This window comes from Leuresthes tenuis, unplaced genomic scaffold (assembly GCF_036924035.1).
Source record: "Leuresthes tenuis unplaced genomic scaffold, fLeuTen1.0.hap1 SCAF_11, whole genome shotgun sequence".
In the NCBI taxonomy this organism is placed as follows: Eukaryota; Metazoa; Chordata; class Actinopteri; order Atheriniformes; family Atherinopsidae; genus Leuresthes; species Leuresthes tenuis.
Genome location: NW_027325365.1, coordinates 18,130,814 through 18,152,752, shown reverse-complemented (window position 1 = coordinate 18,152,752; position 21,939 = coordinate 18,130,814). Strand labels below are relative to the sequence as shown.

General features: G+C 42.7%; 2 protein-coding genes across 2 annotated transcripts; one reads left to right on the top strand and one right to left on the bottom strand.

Annotated features, from left to right (window-relative positions):
- Window positions 1–26: 26 nt before the first annotated feature.
- fbxl3l (F-box and leucine-rich repeat protein 3, like) lies at window positions 27–5,942 on the bottom strand. Its single transcript, XM_072395883.1, has 5 exons — window positions 5,711–5,942; window positions 3,348–3,721; window positions 2,961–3,083; window positions 2,632–2,803; window positions 27–2,471 (listed from the first exon to the last, which is right to left on the bottom strand). Exons 2-5 carry the CDS (start codon window positions 3,705–3,707, stop codon window positions 1,828–1,830), a joined length of 1,299 nt encoding a protein of 432 aa, XP_072251984.1. The 5' UTR covers window positions 3,708–3,721; window positions 5,711–5,942; the 3' UTR covers window positions 27–1,827.
- A 2,024-nt stretch (window positions 5,943–7,966) lies between these two features.
- Window positions 7,967–21,911, top strand: atp7a (ATPase copper transporting alpha). Its single transcript, XM_072395880.1, has 23 exons — window positions 7,967–8,254; window positions 9,490–9,620; window positions 10,828–11,332; window positions 12,608–13,384; window positions 13,524–13,736; window positions 13,833–13,996; window positions 14,890–15,051; window positions 15,202–15,278; window positions 15,721–15,943; window positions 16,086–16,319; window positions 16,406–16,497; window positions 16,638–16,765; window positions 17,028–17,182; window positions 17,275–17,409; window positions 17,597–17,791; window positions 17,976–18,158; window positions 18,237–18,450; window positions 18,557–18,703; window positions 18,811–18,953; window positions 19,164–19,367; window positions 19,641–19,758; window positions 19,853–19,955; window positions 20,065–21,911. Exons 2-23 carry the CDS (start codon window positions 9,501–9,503, stop codon window positions 20,336–20,338), a joined length of 4,566 nt encoding a protein of 1,521 aa, XP_072251981.1. The 5' UTR covers window positions 7,967–8,254; window positions 9,490–9,500; the 3' UTR covers window positions 20,339–21,911.
- Window positions 21,912–21,939: the final 28 nt, after the last annotated feature.

Here is a 21,939-nt window from a genome sequence, read left to right as displayed (position 1 = left end):
TGCGTGTACAATGTAAAGCTGTTAAAAAATGTCCATTGAAAAATATGGAAATCCATTTTTTTCATTTCACAAGTTTGTGTGTGTTGATGGAGCATCAACATCAAACAAGCAAAAAAGCTCAACTCAAAAGAAAATCATAAGAAAAGGTTTCTAAGCCGCAAAGTCTGATGATTTTTTATGGAAATGGGGTGTGCACAAGTGAATCCACATGTGAAAAGGGCTGAGTTATCACGGGCATACTTCATTATACAGTAGCAGCTCGGCTTATATAAGGACCCACTCCCTGCATCTGGATCATTGCTGCCCTCTAGAGCTGAAAATAAAGAGCTGCAGAAAGGTCACAAGGACAAAGTCAGGAAAACAGACATTCAGACACTTTGGGTCTGGCTTGATTGCATTATAGACATTAAAGACACGTAAAAACGTTTTTATTGATCATTAAATTCAGCATAAGTAATGGAAACAATAGTTTCAAAGAAGCACATCTGAGCTCGCCCATTACTGCTGAACTTACATGGAAAAAACATGAACTTGTCACAATTTACTTTGAATTAACAAATTAAAACAAATCTTCACAGCCGTATAAATGTCTCATATGATAAAGTGTGGCACTGGATGCTGTAGGCCTGTAAGGGTAATTTTACCACATGGTAAACAAAGAAAACATCACAATATCTGCTGTGCAGCACAAAGCTCCCTTACACAAACAGCCGCTTTGACAGCTCTAATACAGCAGAGATGTAAAAAGCTATATTAAGAAAAAAACTTAATCTAAAGTCTCATGAAAAACAAAACTCTTCCAACAGGGCTTCGATATGACTTTGTGTAGGTGATGGCAATCATATCGCAAGAAGAATTTCACACTGAGATATTTCAGTACAGCAATGTGAGATTCACACCAGCTTCAAGCACAGATCACAACGTTAACAGCTAAATCAAATGGAAAAATGGAAAAAAGAAAGTGACATCTGGTGTGAGAAAACAAAACCAGTGAGTCCGGTTTGGAACTTAAAAAGAAGTGGAGCAAGTCACGGCAAAAACATTTGTAGATGTTTTAGGCTGACTCCAAAACATTATCATTTCATTTAAAGCCTTTAAACAAAGTCCCTGACTTTAACTGATGTTTCAGCAACCGAATGCATAATGAAAATATGCTGCAGTTCAGGATGAAACATGAAAGTCCCCGCAGAAACAAAAACAAACAGACACAAAGAACACAAAGGATCCATTGTGTTTCACTTGAAGGCGTGCCTCCTGTTCCAGCTCAGCCACAAACACATGATCTCTATTGATAAATCCAGGGTTAGCTCTCTCAGCTGGAGTGCAGGTGCTACCTATGCTGGGGAAATCACTAACTTAACCAGAGACTCAAACAGAGGAAATCTAAAACTAAAATCAAGAGCAATATTTGATGAAGTGAGATGCATTTAACATCAACAGCCAGGAGATGGCAGACCCCCATTCTCCATGGCTAGTGGCTGAAAGCTTGCAATGATTATAAATCTGGACCATCAATCGCAGACTGAAAGAACCCTTTAAATGCTAAATTTTACCTTACAATATCAGTGCGTAGACAGAACGCGACTGACAGAAAACAATCTGTCTACTTTAAATGAGGCAAAGCATTTTCAAATAACAACAAATTCACTCAAAGTAGAAGTACATACCACAGCTTCAGAAATCAGCCACTTTCCACTAAGCTGACCAAGAACAGTTACTGACCAAAGTCTCAGTTAAACAACAAAATGTATAACTGTTAAAAACAGGTCTTACTCTTATATAGTGCTCATTCTTATTAAGTGCTCTCCACTCTGAGTTCGTGTCAGTCTACCAGGTGGGCATCATATCAGGGAACCACATGCGTCCCAGGTGCTTTGACACCTCGCTGTGAATCTGCTCCATGTTGTAGCTGCTGTCTGGGATCAACACCTCCTCCATGACTGACAGCTGCGTCAACCTGCCCCCGCACATTTTCACAAACTCCAAAAACCCACTGCAGGTCACTTCGCACTCGCCCAGCCCGATGGCCGTCAGGCTTTTGCAGCGCTCTGCGATGAGGATCAGCTCTTCGTCCAGGGGCTCGAGGCCATTGGCGCACACCACCAGCTCCACCAACCGAGGGCAGTTCAGTCCGATGCGCCCCATTATCTCTTTACTAACTGCCCGACCAAAGTACAAGTGAGTGACCGGGGTCTCCTCCCAAAAGAAGGGCTCAAACTCCTCCTCGTAGAGGAAGAAGTACATGACGATGTTCACCTTGGGGGAGTGTCGGACCAAAGCATCCCAGCTGCTCCTCTTGATGGTGTGAAAGTGAGTCTGGCCGGGGGTTTTGCTCACCACATCGATGCGCAGGTGTTCCAAGTGGACATGTTTTTCAGAGGAAAGGGCAAGTAGGAGCTCATCGCTGAGGATATGGTAGTTCAATGCCAGCTCTCTGAGGCCATGGCACTGGTCTGCAACACACAAGATACCTGAAGAAAGAAAGAGAAGAACGTCTAAATTTTACAAATAACAATCTATACCACTCTGGGATGGACTTCCCTCTTTATTTCCCCTCTCCTTTCATTCCCAATCACCCTCAAACAGTTTGTAAATAACAACAAAATTAAATGTTTTTTCATAAGCTCTGACCTGCTGGGGAGACATGAGGACAGCTGCTCATCTTCAGCAACTTAAGAGTGTCACTATTGTTGGCCACCAGCACCTTCAGGGATGGATCATCCACTGGGGTGTCATCAATCTTGATAGAGGACAGGGACTTGGAGTTCACAAACACCACTGTCAGTGCAGACACAAAGTGTGCCTGAGGAGGAGAAAACGGTAGTTAAACCAGGAATTCTTTTCTTCTAGCTGCTATTTTATTCAAGGAGTTGAGCAAAAATCAGTTTACATAAGACATAAGCTGCAATCTTTAGCTTGATATTTAAACAGCATGCATTATGTATGAAACACAGGCTTACCTGAGAGACATCCATGAAGCTGGGTCGTGCTGTAGAAATCAGCCCCAGGGTTTTAATGGTACAGTTCACCAGCTGGGAGAGAATGTCACAGGCCGCTTCTGCAGATTCTGTGCAGCTGTCCACCTGTTTCACCAGCAGTGATTCACCATTTAGGTAAAAGATAAACATGCATAAAATTAAGGAATGGAACGACTGAGGTGCAAAAATCATCTCAGCCTATTAAACCTGCTTGTGCCAAGATAGCTGATGTGTCATGCTCGAGCAGATGGTTTGGATTAAAGAGGGCACATTTTGTTTTTGGGCAAGTTATGTTATGGGAATGATTGCAAAAGAGGAGGGGGCCAGAGGAGGTAAAAGAAGGAAAGAAATGGGCAGGAAGACTCTTACTTTGAAGCTAACATACTGCAGGTGTTGGGCGTGCTTCTTGATAATCTGCTGAATGAGGTCAGGGTGAGTGGAGCGCAGGTAAGAAGTGGCCGGCTGATTGAGTTCAAACTCAAACCTCCTCCACAGGTCGGGAGTGTGAAACACGTCGTTCCAGCTCCGGCACACAGACGACGCTCTGGCCCGGTCAACCAGTGACAGATGTTGGAAGATCTGCAGGACGACGTAGTGGGGGAGGTTCCCCCAGTCCTGTGCTGGAAACGAAGCGGAACTGGTCGTCATCCACTTCTGCCTCTTAAGTGGTTCTTCGTGGGAGGGGAAGGTGTGGCACTTTGATCTGATACTCGGCCTTTCTCGTTTCATTCTGCAGGCAGCCACTGTGGGGAAATGAGAATAAGAAATTGTTTAAAAAAAAAAAAAAGAAGAAGAACACTGCAACACTTTATTATAGCATGCTTCAATCTCTGCATTTCAGCAGAACAGAAACTCACTTTGAGGTGGTGGCTGTAAACAAACTGTTCATTCGAGGGTGAAGATGTTTTGAACCTCTACTGTACTGATATGCAGATGGAAGGGGAAGCTGAGTTTTGATCTTGTGATATCACAATATGACCTGTCATATCAATTGTTTACAAGGAAATGACAGATGCGTGCAAGATAGTGCCAGTACTAAACCTGATAATAAGACATTTTATATGTTTGCACGTGTGCAGATACTATCTCACTACGCTGAGGACCTGAGGCATCAGAATATGCTGCAGTCATCGTTGCTTCATTATTTAAATACTCCCATGACAGAGACCGTGTGCAGACCTACTCGGATCTGAGGGTTGTGGGACAACATTTGTTTGTGGGAGAACATTGTTGTTGTCTTTGAGTGAGCTGCTTTGCCTGTACATAAGGAAAAATATGAAAAGAACTTTCGAGGGCGTTTTATCTAAAAGTAGCATGCACACTGCATCGTTCAGCAGATCAGGAAAGATCACTACAATTCGCAAGTGGGTTTTCGAGGGATCAGGAAAAACTAATCTTCCCCTTTGCTACATTTCAAATTATGCAAGCTTGCCAGGATTCCTATGTGAGATTTTATTGGACGACTTGCCCCGGTAAAAAAAAAAGGTGTGGTGACACCCGTGTCCACCGGGTCATTCTGCAGCTGACTGCAAGCAGCCCAAATAATAGCAGCCATGCAGACACATACATTACACATCTATACATATACATCTAAATCCATCTATTTAAATCCCCTCAGAGTTTACTTTGGGCTTTTTTTCCCCCACTTTTTCCCAAATCATTTCATCATGCTGCAAATAATACTTGAATAATTTCCCATTGGAAATTATTCAAGTATTATTCAATGCAATTAGATAAATCAATTCAATCCAATTCAGTTAAACTAATTTAAAATCTGTACTGCACAAAAAAAACTAATTTTTGAAGAGATTTCATTAATTCAAGTAGTGTGTTAGTTGACTTTACACCTGAATAATGTCTGCATTATCTGACAGCAGATGTTTTAAACAGTCACAGCAGTAATGGCAAATAAAGTTCATGTATGAGTTAAATTATGTGTCCTGGTACAACATGACAGTGAGCAGAACAGCACAATTCAAAGATTCTAAATATGAGCCGATTATCTCATACTCAAGGATCTCATAAATGCTGTACAACAGAATACAGTGATGGTAAACCTGGCAAAACACTTGATGGTGTTGTAAATACACTAAAACCTTGTGCATAATCAAACATTCACTCAGTTCCTGCATGCACTATAATCTACAGGTGTGGTCTAAAAAGTCTAGACATTACTCTACATCAACTCAACCGGTTAATAAGAGCTCTTATTTTTCCACAGCATGTGAGTGCTGCATGTGAGCTGATATCTAAGAACCATCTGCGAGTATCATTTTATGGTCTTCACTTACTTCTCACAGATAAAATCTGCTCTGAGGCTCCTCCAATTACACCATCAAACAGTGAACAGTGAGCATGTAAAGTCTGCTCACATGTTGACATGAGGGTTGAGCCTGGAAATAACTTTTTGCATCCCTTTTAGAGCATGTGTAGAAATATTAAACAGACAGCTTATATTGAAATCTTGTTCTTGTTCTACCAGCAGTTCTGGCACTTGATTGCTCTGATTACATTTAGTAAAACTGCAATTGTTATCATATTAGTGTAAATAGCATATTATAAAGGACAAACTGCGTTGATCTAAAAAAGACGAACACCACTTGTGGTTGCTTCCACAGCTGGCCACGCCACAGCAAAACCCCACATCTTATTTCTCTCACCTACACATACTGAAATCCGAACACAAACTGAAGCAAAGCCCCAAAAAAGCCATTGAAATCGGCATTACTTACAAGAAACTGGATTAAAAACGAAACGTCCCTACGGTGCGTGTGCCCCGCGGGGTGAACAGACAGCGTTCCCTTGGAGCCATGGCCGGAGAAGACTAGAGAAATGCTGGTTGCTGCTGACAGCAGGAGCAGCTCCCATAATAAGCTCTCTTCGCGTAAGCAACAGCTTGACGGGCGCAGCCAGTACACGTGAGCGCAGAAAAGCATGGATCTGCTCAGCTGCATGTCGCACCACCATCATACCTGTAGAGGAGCAGATTATACGATCTACGTCATTAGGGGGGACACTTGCTCGTATAAAGGAGCATTACGCCCTCTTCGACAGCAGTGTGTGGTCAATATGTTCTACGATTACTGTCCTGAGCTCTGGACAGTGAGCACAAGATGGTTTTGTGCGCACGTAGCCCACTGAGAAAGTAGGTCAGTGTGTCAACGTGTGTGTGCACGGGTGTGAAAGAGTGAGCTTGATCAACAAATTCACCATTCGCATTAATTATGACTCTTTATGCGCGCATGAACATAATTCATGTTACATTCTTTAATTAAAAGCCTGGCATAGCATGCAAATAATCATTGTGCTGTCAGATTACAGACGGCTCTGAGAAACTGGCTCCATTTGATATCCTGAGTACAATGAGTTTACACAACTAAGAGTTATAATGAAAGTAGATGGAACCGGTAGGTCTAATACTCCTGTGAAAGATTTTTTTAGCTATAAAGGATTACTCTCCACTCTCCATTTAATCATGAGTACCAGTGGTTTTGTGGATAGATGTCTGGTGAATGCTGCACACCGTACTGGAAGACCCCTGATAAACAACTCAGCTGAATGGTTTTGATGTTCAAAACAGACTGGATGTGTTGCTTCAACTCTCTCATCATTAATCCCAATCCATCATGGAAGCCTTCCTTCTTTCTCACCTCTGTGTTCAGGTTTTGTGTTTGACTTCGACATGTTAATAGTACTTTTTACAACAAACACCTCATCTTGCCCTCCTGGTTTGACACTTTGTCCGTTTTCTTTATTCTCTTTTTATTGTTGTTATAATAATGATAATAATTATTATTTTATTTCGTGAATCTGTCATCGTGTATTTTTCGTGTTTCGATACGTGTGTTTATGTAGACAATCAGCTGAAGCACATGAGGAGGAGAAAAAACTCAGGTACATCTGCGTCTCTCAGACCAGTGAACCAGTCAACCATTCTACAACCCGTGGCTAATAAATACAGACTCAGCAATTTTTCTTTCAGCGGCTTAATTTAGAAGAAAAGGAAATCACAGGTATGACACAAAGTGATTTTGTCCAGCTGCTGAACAAATCATTGAAACATACTTTAAAAAATTAATGTAATTGTGGTAATTGATGAATAAACTAAACCAGCAGAAGGATTTACATACAGAAAAACCAAACGTAAACCATCACAACAATGTTACAGTGGGTTTAAGAGAAGCAGTCATGGACTGTGAATGATGGGATGAAAGTGATATTCTGTGGTGAATAACGGACCTACATTGCAAAAGGAACCCTTGACTATACTGAGAATGGCAAAGAGCTGTCAGGGGACAAGTGTAAATATGAAAACACTATAAGTGTAGCCCTAAAACAATAAAAAAAAAAACTGAGTTTGCAGATTGTAGTGGTATATCTCCTCTGTCGGTCACTTAACTTTTCCTAAAAGTGGCGTGATCGTGAACAGTTGTCTTCAAATTTAAAGCTATAGGCTACGCACTAAACCAGGACAGGTAGCAATATCTCTGCGCTATTTTGATTTGAAATGTGAAAAGGATACTTTGAGAATACTTTAAAGATGGACATAGTGTGAGGTTCGGAAGAACTATTTTGCGTCGTGGTGATTATGTATTACATTTCAAGGACAAACTATTACACCTAGCTTTTTTCTACAGGGGTAAGGATGGCGAGAGAGACCTCAGGCTAAGGGGCAAAACAATGAGACAAAGTCAAAAGAGACGAGGGGCGCTTAAGAAACGAATAATTGAATTTGTGTTTTAAATCCTGAGCTTAGTCTTACAGGCTGTCCCAATTTCTCAAGTTGTGCATTTGACAAACGATTTTCCAAATCTACAACTCTGCAAAATCTACATATCTTCTCTAGACTAATTTAATTATGTCTAAAATCGTCCGTGTACGCTTTGGTTACTGTTGTAACTGTACATCACATGAACGTAATACAACCTTAAAGACTCTGTAGGACAAGAATTTTACCCATAGTGCCAATTGAGTTCTCTCGCAGAGCTCCGCCCCTCGTCGCTGACGCACCAGTTTGCTGTCGCCAGTCACGTCGGTTTCTGAAAAAGAAATGAAAACATCAGTTTTTTAAAACGCTCTTGGTAGAAATTTCGTAATTCATCGCTCCCAGCTGTTCCACCCTCCCAGCACAATGCCACTGCTCGTCCACTTGATGAACCGTAATGTGGGATGAAAAGAAGATGCAATCTAGCATGCTAGCCTAATTCAGCCACGCAGCCTGACAGTCAACGTCGATAGCCTGTAGCTAACAAGTTGCTTCAGTTTCACCAGTGGAGGTAAGAGTTTATCCGTTTTTTAAATGTAAACGTGAACGCCAGATGTGTTTAACAGACTGGATTTTAAACTGTGAAAATAACGAAAGATGTCACAGAAAGCCCTTTTTACTTAACCTGAATTCTGCGGGGGGAGGATTTTTTTAATTTATTTTTTATTTAGTTTTTTAACAGACAGGTGGCAGCTAACATACACAGAAAACACTGCAGCCAGATTAATTTATTCATCGTTACACTGACATCGGATGTATTGAATAAGTGTGAAGTGGGAGGCACGTATTCACCCAGTTAAGCAAAATTCGCCAAGCTGTTGTCAAGACTTTGAGGAACTTTGGCTGAACATAGATGTTGTTGGGTGACTGACTTACTCTGGAAACTATGTTAACTTGCTCTTCCTCAGCCTTCTGTCATGTTCTATGTTATTCGATGTTTCCAATGTTGACACCCTTCTTTCATGTCAGTCTCTTTCGATGTAAACTCGTCTCAGATTGAAGGTTTATTTGACCATAGAGTGATCAGTGTGTGAATTTCAGAGGGCCCTGTGTAAGTTTGAAAACAAAAGAGAGACTCAGTCACCATGTTTCAGATAACAATGATCTTCATAGCAAAGTGACAGCTGAGTGGCACCCAGCCATGTCTCCTTAAGTAACTCCTTTTTGGTTCATCATATGCCGGTGCATTGCTACAATGGAGGGAGAGAGAGACTGTTTTTGAGGTTTTATCTTAAATTTGTGGATCCGATAGCCACAATTAATCCATAAAACCAAGGAAATAGAGAAATGACAACCTCCTGTGGTGGTTTTTGCATATTTTACTGTACATGTTGGACAAAGAAGAGTTGTTTCCTTTACAGTTTCCTGTCCAGAGAATGTGCGTTAAGTGGACATAGCAGTTAAAGCTAAGATTTATTCTTTTATTGCTTATATAGGGTTAGTATGTGATTCTTGATATTTAAGCCTTACTATCGAAATGTCAGTAGAGACTTGGTTAATCTTTTTGAAAACACTAAGATGTGCTGTTTTCAGTAGTTTTTTCGCTACAAAGTTGAGCAGTCGCGGGTCCCAGACTAATGCATGCTTTATTACTAAATTTGACAGCAAAGTGGACCCATGATCGGATGATATTTGACCATCTGTTCTTCTTTCCGTTAAAATGCATAGTGCTGTGTGTATTCTTTTCTCATCCTCTCCCTGTTCCAGTTTTAAAGCTACATAAATGTTGTCCTTTTGTGCTTTTAGGCTAAGCAGTCATGACACAGAAAGTCAGCCCGTGTTCAGTCTCCCTCACAGTGGAGGGTATGACTTGTGGCTCTTGTGTCCAGTCCATAGAACAGCGGATTGGCTCTCTTCAAGGAGTGATGCATATAAAGGTAAACGCTGTCTAACATGTACTTTGTACGCCTTGTGTCATCCTGTTAGTTTGGTCCATTTTAAGGCTCTTAATTTGATGACGTGGCATTTTTGACATTTTTTCTGTCGCACTTCCACTTTAAGAAGAGGATCTGAATTGACTATCATTTATGTTGTAACAAAAAAAAAAACACACACACTCTGTACACACTTTATAGACACACTTTTTTTTATTAACGAAACCTTCTAGTCTATTGTAGAGTTTGATTGATCCTGTTGTCTTACTCCCCCAGGTCCAGCTCTTCGAATTTACTACTTAGTTACATCAACGTATCCATGAGAAACGGCGTAATTGCAACAGTGGTGGCCTGCTGTTTTGGTTATTGTGTGTTTACCCCTCAGGCTGAGGTTAAATGGGAAGATAATCTAATAGTTTGCTCCAGATAGTGCTCTGCCCTTTGCAAGACTGCCACAGCAGGTCGATATGTACCCTCCGTCCATAGGAAATTGTTATGTCTTAAGAGAATTTAGTGCCTGGATCATTTTGTCAATCTGTCCAGAAATGATCTGAGAAGAGTGAATTGATTCCTTCCTTTTCTCTTGGTATAACCCTCAATGTCTCGTTCGTTTCCCTCTTGCTTGTAGAAGAAGAAAAAAAAGGTTAGTCCTACATGCAGCTTCAAACTTTCTCACTGCTCCACTTCTCCATTGTGTTTTTTTTTATTTTACTCGTGGCAAAGTCAGGTGATCCTTTGAGCATGTCACATGTTTCTTTCTTGCTCAAGAAGGAGAGCTGAGGGTCAGCATGCTGACAGAACACGCTGTAAGCTTAACAAGGCCATGAACTCCGTTTACCCGTTTTATGTCTTTAAGGTACATTGTTCAGAATTGGGCCGTAAAATGCTTATAGATTAGAGTATGATGATCACGTACGGTTAAAGGAATCTTTGAGCTAACGTCAGTATAAGTCACTTTAATAACTATGTTTATGTATAAACCATATGAATCCTCACCAAAGTCGCACAACCCAGCATTTAGGGCTTAATGTTGTCAATGAAACTGGAAAGCTACCTGTGGCATCCTTGTTAAATGGATCCGTTTGCCCAATTATTGGAATAATCAAAGGCTCAGTCGTAAATGTAAATATTTTTGTCTTTAACTGATTTATTTTCGATAGATATTCGCATGGTCTTTTCTAACCTTTTACCCTTGACTTTTATTTTGCAGGTGTCCTTGGAGCTGAGTAGTGCCACTGTCATATTTGACCACAGCCAACAGAGCCCAGAGTCGTTGTCGGAGGCCATCGAGGACATGGGCTTTGAATCGAGTGTGCCAGAGGGCAGCACGGCCACACCAGTAGCTACAGAAACCCAGCTGATCCTCACCTCAGGCCTGACACCTGCAGCCCAACAGGAAGCTTTGAAGAAGCTGTCACAAATTCAGGGAGTGCTGGACGTCCGAGAGAACCTGCCACATATGGGCCTCACCGTCACTTTTGTTCCCTCCCTGACTTCTACACAGCAGTTAAGCGAGGTAGTAGCAAGTGCTGCGCCTTTGGAGATCCAGACACCCAGCAGCCCAACGCAAAAAGGCCTAAATCTGTCTCCACCTGACACAGCGGGAGGCGGAGTAGCACTTCTGAAGTTATGCATTGAAGGAATGACCTGTCACTCTTGCACAACCACCATTGAAGGAAAGATCGGAAAACTGAAAGGAGTCGAAAAGATCAAAGGTGATGTGCTTGACCTGTTTGCAAGTTTGCAGTCGAATATATCTGCAGTGTCTCAGCAACAAGAGATGCTGTGACACACCTGCTGCACTACACGTCTTACTGTTCACTGCCGTGTCCTTGTGCATCACCCAGGCTCTGCAGGTTCACCCCTGAGAGACTAAAAAGTGGGATTTAGCTGTGACTCATGAAATCCTTTCACTGGTATTGTTGGAGGGAGTGACATGTAGACAGATAGGATTATGTTTGCTGAGTGCAGACGTGTCATTGTGTTTGAAGAAGCAGTATGCGTGACAAGCCCAGTGTGGCGTATTCTAGATACACTCACTCAGATTGACTCGCACAAATCATCATGACGCAGTCTATTAATAAGTTCCTTAGTTTAAAAATAATTTGAAGAAAAGCTTTTGCGTGTACAGCTTCCTCAACAAATATTCTTAATTTGATCAGATGGTCGAAAGCAGCGAATAAGATTGATAAGTTTGATTGTGGCTGTCGACCTCTTGGGTTGAAAGCTGAGCCAGAAATGAGCAAATGATTCAATAACAGACAAATAATAATGATGAAAGGGAGTTTATAACCCATCTTGGATGGCTAAAGCAAATTTGTTTTCCAAGCCCTTAGCGATACTTGATTCTGGTCATTTGATGTCAAAATTGTGGAGCCTTGAGGCTAAATCAAATGCAAACGGTAAAAGCTACGGTCAGATGAATGTAGGACCAGAAACGCCACATGTTGAAAATATGCACCCAGCCTGGTGTCCAAATTACAGTGTGTAGATGTTTTAAAACACATGTTTCTCTCGATATAAATAGAGTGAAGCAGGTGGTTAATGTCTTATTGTATTCATGTGCCCCCTTGTGAACGTAATGTGCAACAACATGTGTTTGAATAGTTGAAACCAGTGGGATTTTTAGTAATATTTGAATGCAGGTTTTGGCCACTTTGAACAGCCCTTTATGCTTGGGTTGATCACAGCTATAAAAGAGGCTCATGTTTGTTAACTGGACATTTAATTTGAAAGAAATGTTACTGACATGAGCAGCCTGCATTTCTCTGAGAAGATGTGCCAGCGAGTTGCTGCCCTGATTCACTCTGTCCTCTTTTACAGGAAAAAGCTAATTATTTGTAGAATCTTGTTTGATTTTAAGGTGTTTTTTTTTTTTGCCTTATTGATTCCAAACATCTCTATCTTTGCAGTAACTCTTCTTATTGTTGTTAAATGTGTGCTTTTTTTTTTTTTTTGCTGTTTTAACCGTATTTTTTTCCCCTCCACAGTTGTTTTAGAGTCTCAAGAAGCGACAATCGTCTATCTGCCTTACCTCATCACTATCCAAACCATCATTGACCAGATTGCTGTGGCAGGGTTCAACGCCTCTGTCAAATCCAAGCCCCGCCCCCTGCAGCTTTCCCCCAGAGACATCGAGCGCTTTGTTGATTCTCAAAAACCAACAGTTGCTTCGCCATCAGAGATGTCCGAGGAGACTGAAATCTTTATAGACACCACGCCTGTCATGCTTCGGGTAAAAGGCATGCACTGCCGTTCCTGTGTGGTTAATATTCAGGACAACATCTCTCTGCTGCCTGGTGTCTCCTCTGTGGAGGTCTTGCTGGAGAAGGAAAAGGCGTCCATCTGCTATGATCCTCTAAAGATCACAGTAACACAACTGCAGCAGGCCATTGAAGCGCTGCCTCCGGGAAACTTTAAGACCGAACCGTGGGGCTCCTCTAGCCCTCTCTGCCCTGTATCCACATTACCCGCCCCTTCTGTGTCACCCTCACACCGTGCACGAGCAACCCAAGCCAAACCTGCTGCTTCCCAGCTTTGTTTTACCCAGCCTCTGGCATCTGTAGCTAATATTCACATTGAAGGCATGACATGTGACTCCTGTGTGCAGTCCATTGAAGGCATGATCTCACAAAGGAAGGGGGTGACGTCAGCAAAGGTTTCTCTGTCTGAACACCAGGGGGTGTTTGATTATGACCCCCTCCTGACCACACCAGAGGAGCTGAGGGGGGCCATAGAGGATATGGGCTTTGATGCATTCCTACCTGGTAAGTGGATAAATTGTGTTGTGATAGAGAATGAAACCTGTCAGGTATTTTAAAGCTTTGTTGCCTCCCCTACTTGGACTGTAAATTGGAATTATTGCAGCAACTTGCAGATAACGGCTTTTTTTTTTCTTATAAACAGAGACAAATTCTCTGCTGCCTGTGCCAGATCCCATTCTGTCGAGATCTTCAAGTACAGGACTTGTCCAAGGAAAGGAGTTGGACAGCAACCCTCGTAACGAAACACCTGAGAGACGCACGGGAGACACACACTCTAAATGTTACATCCAGATCGGAGGGATGACGTGTGCTTCCTGTGTGTCAAACATCGAGCGAAACCTCAAGAATGAATCTGGTCTGTTTATATGACAATTGTATTTATTAATATTCACTCGGTTGTTTCCGTTTGGTGTCCCTGGATCCTAAAGAGAAAATCTCAAACGTTTTGCAGGTATCTACTCTGTCCTGGTGGCACTAATGGCTAGTAAAGCTGAGGTCCGTTACAACCCTGAAGTCATCGACCCTTTGAAGATAGCTGAATGTGTGAGAGAGCTGGGTTTTACCGCCTCGGTCATGGAGAACTATGAAGGCTCAGATGGAAATCTAGAACTTGTGGTGAGTCAGTTTGAGGTTAACAAGTTGCCTGCAAAACAGTAAAATTCATTGTATTATCAGCCAACACAATCAGTCAATCATTATTTATGTTGCACACAACGAAAAGGCAACTCTGAATGTTTTACAGAGCAAAAACGAGCAAAAGCAAGGAATAAAACCAAAATATCAAGGACCGCTCTGAAAAAGCCATTTAATTTTTCCATTCGAAACGCCAATAAAGCAATATCCTAAAAAATGTCCAATACAAATATAGAGTGCCCCAAAAGATCCTATGGAGCAGTTCACAAAAGATAAGTGAATTAAACAAAAGCTCAGCTTGGTCTGAAGCTTAAAAGAGAGCGGCTGTTGGCGTTTAGAACGCAGCTGGTTCCACAGGAGAGGAGCCTGAAAGCGAAAGCTCCACCTCACGTTTCAACCCTGCCACAAGCAAGCCTTTAGTACCGGAGCCCAGAGTCCTTGTTCTGTTGTAGGGAGCTGAAATATCTTTAATGTAAGATGGAGCAAAGCCATTAAGAGCTTTACTTGTGGTAAGGAGGATTTTAAATTGTATTCCAAATTTCACAGGTAGCCGTTGTAAAGACGCCAAAACGGGGCAAACGGGATCTCTCCTGAAGCCACCAGTCAGAACTGTACCTGCAGCCTTTTGGATTAGCAGAAAGAGTTTAAGCCAGCAATTTGACACCCAACTAAAGCCTAAAATAAAAGCCACGAATAAAAGCTCTAATACAAGTTGGGAAACTTTATTCGTGGATCCGATAGCCACAATTAAACTTTATTCCTACTTTAACGTTTTCCACAGATGGAATAAACCCTGCTTGTTCTTCACTTTATACCCTCATGTATGTATTTTTGTCTCTTTAGCTACTTGACTGCTCCTCTTCACCTTCTTTCAGGTCAGAGGGATGACGTGTGCCTCTTGTGTTCACAAAATCGAGTCCAGCCTCATGAGAGAAAAGGGGATTATATATGCCTCTGTTGCCTTGGCGACTAACAAAGCGCACGTTAAGTATGATTCTGAAATTATAGGCCCGCGGGACATCATCAAGCTGATTGAGGTAATCTTTTTTTTTTTTTTCTTTGCTTACTTACTTTGTATTTGTTCTTTGCTTGTTTACACCATGTGACACTCGGTTTCAGAGAAAGCATTCGGTTTAAGTTTTAAATGTTCTGGGCCTGAGGATTGATCAGCAGTTTGTGTTTTGTAGAACATGGGATTTGAAGCGTCTTTAGTGAAGCGAGACCGCACTGCCAGTCACCTGGACCACAGCAAGGAGATAAAACAGTGAGCAGCTTTTTCTTTTTATGTCTTTTTATGTAAATGATGACTCAGCTACGCAAAAAAACAAACCCTCTTGTGTTTCAGCACAGGCTAAAAATCCTTGTAGGATGGTAGTAATGCATGCATACGTTACTGCATGAGTCCTGTTATGGCAGCAGCTGCTGCCTATTCTTGACTTCAGCACTGCATGGACTATTTTAGTTATATTTGACAATGTGGGGGCTGAAAGACACAAGTGGAGAGAATCTCTGGTAGCAATAATCCTCTCTATAAAGGTATGCTGGTAACAATATAATATAGACTGGTTTGTTCTGTCATATGCAAGCAGTGCTTTAAATGCTTTGTAGTCAGCATTAACAGCTACATACTCCTTAAAGCACCTTAAAACTTGATCACAAAATGAATCGTTCCACTCCCTAACCCACACATGTCTCTACTCTCTAAGGTGGAGGAAATCCTTCCTTGTGAGCTTGTTTTTCTGCGTGCCTGTGATGGGCATGATGATGTACATGATTATTATGGACCACCAGATGAGTGTTTCGCATCATCACAACTCCACATTAGAGGACCGCAACCATTATCACTCCACCATGTTCCTGGAGAGACAGCTGCTTCCAGGCCTTTCCATCATGAACCTCCTCTCCTTCGTTTTCTGTGTGCCCGTACAGGTAAATTATAAACGGATTAACTGCATTCCCAGGAAACAAGATATTTAAGTAGGACATTTTAGAGTGGGGAAAATGGACTCGCTCAGACAGAAGTAATACGCCTGAAATGTTGTTGTTTTTTTGTCGTTTGTCCTCTTCTCAGTTTATCGGAGGTCGCTACTTTTACGTTCAAGCCTACAAAGCACTGAAACACAAGTCTGCCAACATGGACGTGCTGATAGTGTTAGCCACCACCATAGCCTTCAGCTACTCGTGTGTCGTCCTGATGGTGGCCATGGTGGAGAAAGCTAAAGTCAACCCCATCACTTTCTTTGACACGCCTCCGATGCTCTTTGTCTTCATCTCGCTGGGACGCTGGCTGGAACAGATTGCCAAGGTTTAGCTCACTGATTAGCTGACTGATTTCTCGCACATTTCGCCTCAGCGGTGTGTATAAAGCGTGTTCTGTGGGCTTCTTTTCAGAGCAAAACATCTGAGGCTTTGTCCAAACTGATGTCATTACAAGCTACCGAGGCCACAGTGGTCACTCTCAGCAGTGATAATTCTATTCTCAGGTACTCTTTGTTTATTGAAACCGTTTAAAACAATGAAATTGAAAGATGTAGAAACATGTCTCTTGTCTCATGTTCATCCCAACTGGCTTTTCTTAAAATGTACTACAGTGTTGGTGAGTAACTGTCCGTCTGTTTTCCAGTGAGGAGCAGGTGGATGTTGAGCTGGTGCAGAGAGGTGACGTGGTGAAAGTCGTCCCTGGAGGGAAGTTTCCCGTCGATGGGAGAGTAATCGAAGGACATTCCATGGCTGATGAGTCTCTTATCACAGGTTAGTTGAATTGATATCCCCCAAGTATTGATTTGTTGCTTCATATCAGTACAAGTGGCGACAATATGATTACATAAAAAGCACCAGAGGCCAGTATTTGATAAAACAGTTTTGAGCTTAAACATAAGCGTGGTTAGGTAGATTTGACATAAAAACCATGGTTCCACAGCAGCCACATCGACAAAGCTGTCTGTAGCCTGTAGATGTAATTTGAGCTGCTGTTCAACACTTTTTCTGATCAGCTGTTGCTTTGTGAGTCCAGGTGAGGCCATGCCTGTGACGAAAAAGCCCGGGAGCTCGGTGATCGCCGGCTCCATCAACCAGAACGGCTCTCTGCTCGTCAGCGCCACTCATGTCGGCATGGACACCACTCTGTCTCAGATCGTTAAACTCGTGGAGGAGGCTCAGACTTCAAAGGTGATTCGCGTGGTTTGAGATTTGCACGGCATTTGCAGCTCTGAGAGTAGAACTCTTTTAAGTGTTTAAATATTTGTATATTATCTTTAAAGGCTCCCATCCAGCAGTATGCAGATAAGATCAGTGGCTACTTTGTACCCTTCATTGTTGCCATATCCGTCCTCACGCTGATCGCCTGGATTGTCATCGGGTTTCTGGACTTCTCTCTTGTGGAAATGTACTTTCCTGTGAGTTCTTTTCAGTGTTGGTACCTTATTTTTGCTCAAGTTCCTCAATATGGCAGGAGATGACTGACAAAAATGTTCTTTTAATATTACTGTACATACAACTCAATGTCACAGCTTTGTAACCACCATTCTTTCTTCTGTTGACAGCTGGAAAAAAACAGCTAACATCTCCGTTTCCTCCCTGCAGGGTTATGACAAAAGCATTTCCAGAGCCGAGGCAGTGATTCGCTTCGCCTTCCAGGCCTCCATAACAGTGTTATGCATCGCCTGTCCCTGTTCCCTTGGCTTAGCAACCCCAACAGCTGTGATGGTGGGCACAGGTGTCGGAGCCCAAAATGGCATCTTGATAAAGGGCGGGGAGCCACTTGAGATGGCACATAAGGTGTGTAGTAACGATACTCTAACACCCATTATGTGACAAAAATGATCTCATTAGAAACACATTGTCAATCATGCTGGTGTCGCATGTTGCAAAACAGATTACAGTAGATACTACTGTCGTTAGAGACCGCTAAACCTTTAAAAACCGTATTTTGTTTTTAATCGGTATTATCCATTATGCGCAGGTCCAGTCTGTGGTGTTCGACAAGACCGGGACCATCACGTATGGTGCCCCGAAGGTTGTCCAAGTTAAGATAGTTGTGGAGGGGAATAGGATGCCTCGTTCCCGCCTGTTGGCCATCGTGGGTACAGCTGAAAACAACAGTGAACACCCTCTGGGAGCAGCTATCACCAAATACTGTAAACAGGTTGGTGTCTCCATCAGGTTCAATTTATTTGTTATTTTTTCCTTCTTCACATTGATACTAAGTCTTATTTGTGAGCAGGAGCTTGGCACAGAGTCTGTTGGCACGTGCACAGACTTCCAGGCAGTGCCGGGCTGTGGCGTCCGATGTCAGGTCAGCAACACGGAGACTTTGCTAAAGCAGGTGGACAGTGACAGTGAGGACAACAACCAGCGCAACAGCGTCCTTGTCCAGATCAGCGACACCCGGATGTCCACCAGCTCCCATCCACTCATCATGGACCCACAGCCACTACGTATGTTGGAAAGTGCAACCCTAACGCATTGATGCAGTTCAAGTGACATTGTGTTTCAGTCTTTGTTTTTGTTTTTTTTTCTTCTGTTTTTGTCTGTTTGATGCAGACTTGGTGCAGACAGCTACCTATGTCGTCCTGATTGGCAATAGGGAATGGATGAGGAGGAACTGCCTGCAGGTCCAACCAGACGTTGATGAGGCCATGACAGAGCACGAGCGCCGAGGACGCACCGCTGTTTTAGTAGCTGTGGACAGTGAGTAGTAATGTTCAGCGTGCAATTTACTCTCTTAAGCTACGTCCTTCTTGAAAAACGATGTTGAGGTAATGCACTTGCTATGAGAAATGTCTTCTTGTGCACAGACATGCTGTGTGCGATGATAGCCATCGCTGACACAGTGAAACCTGAAGCCGAGCTGGCGGTCCACACACTGACCAGCATGGGTCTGGAGGTTGTACTGATGACCGGTGACAACAGCAAGACAGCTCGGGCCATTGCTGCCCAGGTAAGAACAATGTGATAAGAGGAGGCCGCTGAGAAGATATAACTCATGTTGCTATGAAAGCACGGTGCAGTAAGGACACCTTACTGTTGTTGACTTTCACAGTTTTTGAAAACCAAAACGTGTAATACTGTCCGACTATATTTGGAAATCCTTTTACAAGTATATTTTGTGTATTTCTGAGACTTCCTGTCTCTGGTTGTGTGCCACCAGGTGGGCATCAGAAAGGTGTTCGCTGAGGTGCTGCCATCCCATAAGGTGGCCAAAGTGGAACAGCTGCAGCAGGCTGGAAAGAGAGTTGCCATGGTGGGCGACGGTGTAAACGACTCGCCTGCTCTGGCCATGGCTGACGTGGGCATCGCCATAGGAACTGGGACAGATGTGGCCATAGAGGCAGCTGATGTGGTGTTAATCAGGGTAACATATTGATTTTGCTGTCCTCTTGTGGATTCAGTTTTCTGTTTCATAACAGGAAAGCATCCAAAATGGCTTACTGCAGGGACTTTACATCATAAACTCAGGCTTTTCTCACTGCTGTGCCACCTCATCTTCTCCTCCTGCCTGTTACCTGGAAACGAGCTGAGATTGCCCTCTTGAAAGATCAGTTCCCACAATGCATTAGGATTGAGAAAGGATACAAGTGTATTATTTGTGGCAGTCTTATAGATAACCTTGAATGTCTGTTTGCAGAATGACCTGCTGGATGTAGTCGGCAGCATTGACCTCTCTAAAAAGACCGTCAAGAGGATCAGGGTCAACTTTATCTTTGCTCTCATCTACAATCTGGTGGGAATTCCTATTGCTGCTGGTGAGTGCTGCACAAAATATCTTTAGGTTTATTTTGATATTGTACGATCACATTGACAATAGTCAGGAGTAATAAGAACTGGGTGTTTTTATAGGCGTATTCTTGCCAATCGGCCTGGTGTTACAGCCCTGGATGGGCTCTGCTGCGATGGCACTGTCGTCCGTGTCTGTGGTTTTGTCCTCTCTCCTCCTCAAATGGTAATTAGACATTTAAAGCTTTGGGGTTCCCTTTCTGTGCACATTTTCCTCTCAAGTGTATTAATCCCTTTCTGTCTTTCCCTACTTTCTCCTTGTTTCTCTTGAGTAGTTACACTAAGCCCAGCGCTGAGAAGCTAGAAGCCAGACTTGGTAACAGCAGGCGACAGGGCAGCCTGTCTGACGTCAGCGTTCACATTGGCATGGGTGAAACGCGTCGTCCCTCCCCCAAACTCAGCTTGCTCGATCGCATCGTCAACTACAGCCGAGCGTCGATCAACTCCCTGCGCTCCGACAAGCACTCGCTCAACAGCTTAGTGCTCAGTGAGCCCGACAAACACTCACTGCTGGTGGGGGAGGCGCTGTGCGAGGAGGAGTTCTGCTGAATCTGTGGAGCCAGCAAAGACTTCTGTATTCTGACAGAAACTGTAACTGCATTTTATTCAAGGCTGGACCAGGCTGAAATGAAAGGGTGACGCTGAATAACGGCCCACTCTTTCACTGTAGGTGCCTCTGGGCAGCACTTTTTACTTGAAGAATTCTTATGTCTGTTGCTTTCTTTTAGCTTAAGCAGCAGATCACATGCACTTCAGCTGCAGACTGTCCTTTGTTGAGGCGACCGCCTCTGGGAACACTCTTTGACAAACCTATCGTCACGCTGAAGTCTTTTCAGATGAAAAGATGCAGGCGTCCGCATCGAGGAAGCAGACTTTTCGTCCTCTGTGCCACTGCGAACAGCTGCCTTTACAATCTTCCTCATCAATCCAAAGACTTTTAAACAATGGTAGTGTCGAGTGGACACTACAGATTTTTATTTTAACCAGTTTTTCTTAAAAGGAAAATGATTTCCTGTTGTACAATTATACTGCAAACTATTTATATTGACATTATTTATCTATATTTTACTTTGTATCCCATGTGTTAAACTGAAAGTTGCCAATGCGGTGTGTAAAAGGAAAAAAAAAAGGACATTTGTTGTTGAATCCAAATGCCAATTTTCAGTTTCAGTTTCCCATAATGTCTGAGAACACTCTGAGATAAAAACTCAATCTAAGCGGCCTTGTAACAGGTGACAAAGTCGATTGTTGTGCAAAATACAATTGGGTGAGTTGTAAAAAGCATTTTTACCCAAGTGCCAAGTGAAATGCCACCTTTGCAAAGTCCAACCTTCCAAAGATAGCACCGTACGCAAGTTATCTTGGATTTAATGTGCATTAAGTTTGAGCAAAGGTCAGTAGAAGGTTTGATTTCTGCACCTTTGAGGAGTGACACAATATGTCTGTCAATCAATGTGAACATTATTCACTGTTGTGTTTCAGCGGTGGTTGTTACACGGACGACGCTGTGCTTGAATGACTTTATCTACCTGCTGCAAACGGGTTTGGCTTCGAAAAGGCCGGACTCTACATGCATTCATGTCCTGCTTATAGTGATAAGTAAGACGGTGTTACTGCTCCTAAGACTTTCTTTTACTGTTGCGAATCAGTCTGTTCCTCAACTATTCGTGCCATCGCACTTGATGAAAGAAACACCCTTCAGTGCAACAAGTTACTGAGCTGCAAACACAGATGACTCACAAGATTCTCACCAAATCACGTTTTGAAATTGGAATAAATTGAGTACACACTCGTCACTTTTAGAAAATCGCAGATAACTGACATGCCTTGTTTTACCCTGTAAAATCAATAGATTTTTTTTTTAATGTTCTTGTTAGAATCTGTGCCGTTTCTTTGAAAAGATGAAAGGATCCACCGGTTTGTCCTTACACTCTCACACGATGCACTGTGCTCCGTGGCAGCCACATTTTGCTGGGTGCAGTTACGTCAATCTAATGTTTTTTGTGCAATTCTTTTGTGAAGACATCTATAGCGCCTCAGATATGCGTGCAGTCCATTTTTGCTGTCTGTCTAGTTCTTTTGAACATTGTGTGCCTTGGAATAAAAAGCTTTTGATAACGCAGCCGTGTCGTGTCAGCTGTTTGACCAGA

Bases quoted from the DNA above. Each gene is read 5' to 3' on its own strand.
- atp7a (XM_072395880.1), top strand. From the start codon at position 9,501: ATGACACAGAAAGTCAGCCCGTGTTCAGTCTCCCTCACAGTGGAGGGT. The intron at 13,737-13,832 runs GTCTGTTTATAT...AACGTTTTGCAG, and splicing joins AAACCTCAAGAATGAATCTG to GTATCTACTCTGTCCTGGTG. The intron at 15,944-16,085 runs GTAAATTATAAA...TCCTCTTCTCAG, and splicing joins TTTTCTGTGTGCCCGTACAG to TTTATCGGAGGTCGCTACTT.
- fbxl3l (XM_072395883.1), bottom strand. From the start codon at position 3,707: ATGAAACGAGAAAGGCCGAGTATCAGATCAAAGTGCCACACCTTCCCC. The intron at 2,804-2,960 runs GTAAGCCTGTGT...TCTCCTCCTCAG, and splicing joins GCTTCATGGATGTCTCTCAG to GCACACTTTGTGTCTGCACT. The intron at 2,472-2,631 runs GTCAGAGCTTAT...TTCTTTCTTCAG, and splicing joins TCCTCATGTCTCCCCAGCAG to GTATCTTGTGTGTTGCAGAC.